Raw genomic sequence first — 8,218 nt, forward strand, 5'->3', positions numbered from 1 at the left:
AAACCCCTGGGGGTTTGAAATGTACACTATACCCCTAGATGAATTCCCTGAGGGGTGTACTTTGCAAAATGGGGTGACTTGTGGGGGGGTTCCACTGTATTGGTGCAACATAGCACCCACCATTCATTCCACCAAAATCTGTGCTGCAAAATCCAAAAATCACTCCTTCCCTTCTGAGTCCTGCCATGCGCCCAACTGGTATTTTTTGGTCACATGTGAGGCATTGCCGTACTCGGGAGAAATTGGGGCACAGATTTTGGGGTGCTTTGTCTCCTTCATTCCTTGTTAAAATGAAAAATTTTGAGCCAGAACTGCATTTTTGTGTAAAAAATTGTAATTTTTCATTTTCACTGCCCAGTTGTATCAAAATTGGTGAAACCCCTGGGGGTTTCAAATGTACACTATACCCCTAGATGAATTCCCTGAGGGGTGTACTTTGCAAAATGGGGTGACTTGTGGGGGGGTTCCACTGTATTGGTGCTTTGGGAGTCTTGCTAATGCAACATAGCACCCACCATTCATTCCACCAAAATCTGTGCTGCAAAATCCAAAAATCACTCCTTCCCTTCTGAGTCCTGCCATGCGCCCAACTGGTATTTTTTGGTCACATGTGAGGCATTGCCGTACTCGGGAGAAATTGGGGCACAGACTTTGGGGTGCTTTGTCTCCTTCATTCCTTGTGAAAATGAAACATTTTGAGCCAGAACTGCATGTTTGTGTAAAAAAATGTAATTTTCCATTTTCACATCCCAGTTGTACCAAAATTGGTGAAACCCCTGGGGGTTTGAAATGTACACTATACCCCTAGATGAATTCCCTGAGGGGTGTAGATTGCAAAATGGGGTGACTTGTGGGGGAGGTTCCTAACTTTTAGCACTTATGGTGCCTAGAAACCTACATGGTGCCTAAAAAAAAATCTCATAAAAAGGAGGCTCCAAAATCAAGTAGGTGCTCCTTCTATTATGAAGCCTGTGGTTTGGTCAACGTGCACACTAGGGCCACATATAGGATATTTTTGAAAACAAAAGAATTGGGGAAATCAATTTTTAGTCACATTTCTCTAGTAAAATCTACTGTATTCGTTAGAAAAATGTATTAAATTTGAAACTCTGCAAAAAAAAAGAAATTTTGAAATTTCACCTACACTTTGTTTTAATTCCTGTGAAACACCTAAAGGGTTAACAAACTTCCAAAATTCTGTTTTGAATACTGTGAGGGGTGCAGTTTTTGAAATGGCATCATTTATGGGGGTGTCTCACATACAAGTCCCTCAAAGTCACATCAGAACTGAACTGGTCCCTAAAAAAATCAGTGTTTGAAATTTTCTTGAAAATTTGAAAATTTGCTAGTCATATTTGAAGTCTCCTAGTGTCCAAAAAAATGAAAAGGAGGTTGAAATAATGATTGCAACATAAAGTAGACATATGGTCTTTGTTAGTTATTAACTATTTTGAGTGGTATGATTATTTGTCTCACAAGCAGAAAATGTGACATTTTGCATATTGCTAAATTTTCAATTTTTTCACGATATTTTGGTATTTTTCACAAAAAAACACAGACTGTATCGACCAAAATTTACCACTAACTTGAAGTACAATGTGTCACGAGAAAACAATCTCAAAATCACTGGGATAAGTAAAAGCAAAAAAAAGTTATCCCCACTTAAGTGAGACATGTCAGATTTGAAAAAAAGGGCTCTGTCATGAAGGCACAAACTGGCTCTGTCATGAAGGGGTTAAAACATGACATAAAAGACACATATATGTGTATTACAAGAGTAAACAGTTTTGGTTATACGTAGACACTTCAATTTTTTCACATGAACACTCCTTTGACAGATTGTTAGTCGCTGTTAGTACTGTTCTTTGACTGTTTGTTAGTAGGAGTTTAGTCGGCTAGGATGTAGATCCCAACGCGTTTCGTCAGTATGACTTCCTCAGGGGCGAAAGCAAACCGATACTCGAATATTGAATAGGATGTATACCAAACCAGTATTCCAGAATCTCACAAATCAGGAGTAAACAGCCGTGATATAGAGTACTTCTATGACGATAGTTAGCTCAAAATGAACTCAAAATATATGGCCTTTAGCCCAGCCATTTCTTTATATATATATATACGATATGTAGCGAGCGTATCCTGATGAAGAGATAAGAAATAAAATCTCGAAACGTTGATGACGACATAAAGGCTGTCGACTACTTTCTTGCTGTTGTGAGTGCCGCCTCATCTGTGAAATTATATATATATATATATATATATATATATATATTTCAAAACTCAAATTTGTGGTTTAGGCCAAGAGGTGATAAAGATGCTAAATTAAAAATCCACCTCAATATCACGAGAAAGTTTATTGGATTCGGAGACAAACAAAGTTCAGCGCCAACAGATTCGTCTGTTGTTCTGGAAGGTCCTGGGTGCTAATACAGGGTGTGACACTTGCAAAAATGATGTTAGGAGGTGGAGTCTGTCACAGAAGTAATATTGACAGGTTTCAATTAACTGATTCAAACTCGCTTGGGAGGAAAGGTGCCCCCTTGGGAGTAGGAGCCCGGCAGCAGATGACTCCATTGCCTCCCAAAGTTACGCCTCTGCACTGGTTATACTGCAGTTACTTTTTCAAATGTCACATGACATCCCTGAAATACTGATACATACAAATATGGAATATATGAATCCTTACCTATGATATTCTACAAACGACACTGTTACACATTAAAAATTCTCTGAAATATTGCATATTTAGTTATTTTATTTTCTTGATACTTTTCTGATTTTAAGATGGAGGTTGCAGCCACTTCAGGTAGACTAACAGAACAGGGATTTAGCCAATAAGTACCCTCAGAAGACATGAGGAAGGTTACTGACTAAAACATAAGAACAATTGTTAAAAATATATATATATATATTTTATTTGCAAACTGCTGAAAGGTGTACGAAAACTACAGTAAAAATCAGGCATGTGCTTTTGTTGTCCACAATAGATAGATATCAACTTATTGTTTATTGGTTGATTTCTGCCTTTGAGCAAAGTTAATAACCCGTTTTGTGTTTTTAGCAAACTTCCACAAAGGAAAACGAGCAAGTCATTATTTTCTAACTGTGTGGTATTTTATCACCAAGTATATATTAGAATGTGCATAGACTGTATTTATCTCTGGCTTAGTGAACTGTATTATTCCTCAATATCATGAAAACTGGCTTTACAAGAAGTAAATGTACAATGTACAGTATTAGTCAAACCCTCAATAAATATTCAGCATAGTGACTTAACAAGTAGTTAACACATCGCTGTAAAAGATGTCCAGATAAATGCAATCATCTGACTACAGTTATGTCATGAGATAAATTATAAGCAGATTGTTCACTTGGCCAACATCACTTTCTTGCTAGAGAACAAAAACGCATCCAAAAAGATTTATATCACCTTCTCCAAACACAGATTCGAAACACCTCAGTAATACCTACTATTATTTTCCTTACTATGGCTTACTAATCTTATGTGACATGTGCCTGAGATGACTAGCAGTCAAAGGTGTCAAATTGCCACATTAGACAATCATTGTCCTGTTCAAGAAAACTGTATGTGAGTTCTAATAGAACACCTGGCTACAACGTAGAATGAATTCTTCTAAATATATACTCAGCAGCACAATTTACAGTGTGCACCAGTAATACCAGAGTTTCTCAAAAAGTAAAGTTAAAGGACAAGCAACAAAAAGCTAGATTTGTCTTTAGATTTTTTTTATAATAGATTGGTGTAAAGCGAGATTGGTGACATCTCTGGAATCCAGTTGGTTATGTTATAGTTAGGTGCACATACAGTAACATAACTATACCTTATGTGCAACTTATGGTTAGTTAGTGCAGTGCATCTATGAGATACCCATGCCTAGCCATCCAACTGGTTTTCACAGTGCCTTAATACAATAAGAATGTCACTTTTGAAACAGGATGGATTTGATAGATAGATAGATAGAAAGATAGATAGATAGATAGATAGATAGATAGATAGATAGATAGATAGATAGATAGATACTGTACTGTAGATACATAGGGGGAGATTTATCAAAGCTTGGAATATTGTGACAGATACTATAAACTACAAACCAATTAGCTCCTAATTGTCATTTTCCCAAAACAGCCTGTAACATGTAAATTAGGAGCTGATTGTTTATTACTTTATCTATATCCAACCTTTGATAAGCGCCGCCTTTACATTTATGGGCATGTAGTACGTAAACATTATGTGGTACTGCAAACTTATCTGATGACCATTGAGGTTACTGTTATTATTAGCTGCGTATACACAATCACAGCAACACATTTATAATACACCGCAGGGCAGGCTAGGGTTTGTATAAGCTCCTGGCCAAAAGCCTTGAGCAATATTTTGGTGTTATATTTTATGAGTGCTATGAGTAAATATGTGTATTATTTATTAATATACAGTATATAAAACTACGGAAATTTCACCTGATCTTTGAATTGGTTCCCAGCATCCAAAATGTCACAATAACTGATTTGACAATACAGAGAAAAGTGCCTTTAGCATTTTTAATATATGAATTTCAGACCAAACTATCTGATGCAGATACAGTATATCTGTTATCTGGCACCCAGAAAGGAGATCATCTTTATACATAGGGATACATCTTCCATAATCACCTAAGCCTATGACGCAACCATTGCATGGATCAAGTAACAGCTAGATTTTATATTCAACACTCTTTACTTTTTTCTCTCTCTCTCTTTTTTTTTGCATTCTACTTGACTAAGTAGCTCATAGGTAACAATACAAATTTGGAATACAGGTCACATAATGATCATACATACTTTTTGAAAACAAGTCCATTTTTATTTAAATGGTAATACAAACTAGTGTTGTTTTGACAGCAGCAGTGTTTTATATTATTTTTTAATTAATCTTTTCCCATTTGTGTGTTTATTGTTTACTTTCTGTTGATAAACACATTTAAAAGAAATAGAAATATGTAAAAATGATACATGCATAATAGTGTTTTTCATCCATATGAAAACCATATAAGTAATATTACATGGTACCCTTGACTAAAGTTGCCTAGATACTGTATATTGATCATTTGTATTTGTCATTTCTTACTTCCTAAAGACTGTACCAGGTATTCTGTAACCAAGTGTCTCTCCTACTAATGCCTTGCAACTCGTGCTTAGATTTACTTACAGTGCATTGTGACTGCTGAGTATGTTCATTTTTTCTGATTTTCAGCAAGAAATAAAAAGCACTCTGCTTGCCAAATGTTTTATGGCAAAACACAAACTAAAGTAGTGGATTAAAAAAATGTAAAATGCAACAGGAAGTGCACTTTAGTACACTATGAAAGTGTAAATAATAAGGGCTTAAGTCAACCACTTGTTTATGCTGCCTCCTTCATGTAAGTCATGTGCTAAACATTCTGTACAGCGGACTGTAACAGAGGACACTTCAATGAGCATAAATGTACATTACAGATGATTTTTCATAAATATATATCTATATCTATCTATCTATCTATCTATCTATCTATCTATCTATCTATATATATATATATATATATATATATACTGACACACACATGTATATATATACTGTAGATAGGTAGATAGATAGATAAATAGATAGATAGATGGATAGATTTATCTATCAATAGCTATATATACTGTATATATATATATATATATATATATATACACACACACACACAGTATATATATATATATATATATATATATATATATATATATATAAAAATATACCTCATAGTATATTGATAGTATATATATATATATATATATATATATATATATATATATATATATATATATATATATAAAGACACAGCCACATATAATTTTATATTACTTCCATTCATTTAAACAATGACATCCTAATGAAACAGAACTCATTAGAAGACCCCATTACTGTATGCATTATTATTCTATGTTAAAAGATGTGATTTATATGATATCAAACACCGTGACTCTGCTAGCAATGGCCATGGGAATCAGCTATGTTCAGAATGTAACATGAATATTTTAATGTCTGGACTTAAGGAATTTGCTAAGCCCTGCAGGGTCAATCTTATTGTCTAGCCTTTATCTTGCCCGCAGATCAGTGGGTTCAGTATACAAATTGCAGTGTATCAGTTTAACTCCTTTACAACATGACTTGAATACCTTATTACAAGTCACACGTTTTGAAGAATGCCAGTAGATCAACTTTAAAACAAACAGCTGCCTTACCAAATCTCTACGCCACATAATTGTTACAGCCAGAATATACTTGCAAAGCCTTCACACTACAAAGTATCCCACATGTCCACAGATATCTGGATGATAGAAAGCAGGGTCTAGCACACTATAGTGTTAGCACTTAAGTGTAAGGGTCCTTTGATAATAAAAAGATGTGGGCAATTGTGAAACTTCAAAGACTTTATTGTCATGTGCTGGATTACAGGCTGTGAGATGGATTGCAGGTATAGAGTCTAATACTAATTGCAACAAATGTATATAAAAGAAAAAATCTGTAAAAAAAATTTAATCTTGATCTTTTCAATCTCATCCACTCAGAATATCAGCAAAAGAACATTTTTTTTTTCTTGCCTGCCTTTAACTGTTTAAATACATGCAAGCGCTGAGATGGCAGGTACATGTGTCAGGGAGGCAAGGAATGGGATACTCACCACCATGAAGAGTCCACTCTTGGGGTTAGAATAAGAAGTATTAAAAGGTAAGCAATATACATCCTACAGTTTGTTTGGACATTGTCTGATGACGCCATTGTCCTTTGGCAGTGCCTTAATCCGGGACTCGTTGACATTTTAGGGGGACTTCTTAAGGGTTCTCCAGGGTGAGATAGCTCTAACATAGTTCTTACTGTACCTCCCGAAAGTGCTTTGCTGACAGAAGAAGAGGATACCTGGACATCCAGAATAGCTGCAGGTAAGTGCTTCACTGCATGGGGGTAGTATGTCCTCCAGGGCAAGCTGAAATGAATACTCTTATACTGTAGCAGCAACAAGATAATGAAGAAATCCCCCCTTTAATTTCCCCAAAAGTCTTTATTCCTCTTCATTATTTTAAAATAATAAATATATATTTTTTAGATATATATGAATGAGATAGTCCTTTCAGTTGCTGGTATAATTTGGCTGTAACCCTTCTTTGCCAGGTTTGGGATAGAAAAATGCAATTCTGCAGATAGGAAATGCAATGAGAACGTAATAAAGGTAGCTGTGGGAATTGGTGCTGCAAAAATGTCACAGATAGTTCACAAGTAGCTAGAATAGAAATGTAGCTTTGGATGCTGCAGAAATGCTCAGAGAAGAAAACTTGGCTGCTGTAGCTGTCTCTGGAGATGGAGAAGAGGCTCTGGATGTTGCTGGTGGTGAGATCTTCCCTGTGGAGGCTGTGATGAAGAGGACAGGCAGGGATGATCTGACTTGCTCCTTGCCTCTGTCTCTGGGTCTCATTGGACAGGGAGAAGTTTGATGAATTCCTGGATTCACTTGAGAGGTAGCAGATCCCAGAGTTTGCTGAAACTCCCCCTTAGTGTGAAAGTGTCTCTGCAATGGGTGAGTATAGACTGAGCTACCTTCGCAGAGGGTTGCAGCAGCAGCAGCAGCAGTATACCACCACCTGCTGCTGTGATACAGACACACAGATAGTAGGAGGAAGACACGTGCATTGAGTTATAGACAGTGCTCTGAGTCTAAGCTGACACTGACTGCATGGTCTTAGTGCTCTCAGCTTCACAGTGTATAGATCATTGCTGCAGAAAATGCTATTTCCTTTAAAAACGGCTGGCTCATTGGAAACAGTTAAGTTGGCTCCATCATTAGAGTTTAGTTGTACAAGGCATACGAGTATATTTTATGCTAGGAACTAGGTTTCTCTTTTTTTTTATTAACTTCATTTTTTATGAAAGGATGTAATCATGGGAAGCTCTATGTATTAAAGATCCCGTTGTATGATCCTAAACTCTTCACCATAATCAATCCTCTGCCAAATGGTATTTATTTAAATACATTTACCTTATTTGAAAAGATTTACCTATTTATTAATAAAATACATTTCATTGCACAAATTACATTGTCCAATATATTAGTCAATTATTGGTTTCTTGTAATTAATCATATTTTCTTACCTTTCTGCTCGCTACTATATGAAAGAAAAACAGACACTTTGGAGGTAATTT

At 35.7% G+C, this 8,218-nt stretch overlaps 1 protein-coding gene across 1 annotated transcript in view; it reads right to left on the reverse strand.

Moving 5' to 3' along the window:
- The window catches only part of WNT2B (Wnt family member 2B), a 101,220-nt gene extending 93,529 nt beyond the window's left edge, over positions 1-7,691 (reverse strand). The window contains exon 1 of the mRNA XM_083172789.1: positions 6,705-7,691. Coding sequence (XP_083028915.1) covers positions 6,705-6,889 — 185 coding nt within the window. The 5' untranslated portion in view covers positions 6,890-7,691. The remainder of the gene's footprint in view (positions 1-6,704) is intronic.
- Between the last annotated feature and the right edge of the window lie 527 nt (positions 7,692-8,218).

This window comes from Crinia signifera, chromosome 2, assembly GCF_055691185.1.
Source record: "Crinia signifera chromosome 2, ASM5569118v1, whole genome shotgun sequence".
In the NCBI taxonomy this organism is placed as follows: Eukaryota; Metazoa; Chordata; class Amphibia; order Anura; family Myobatrachidae; genus Crinia; species Crinia signifera.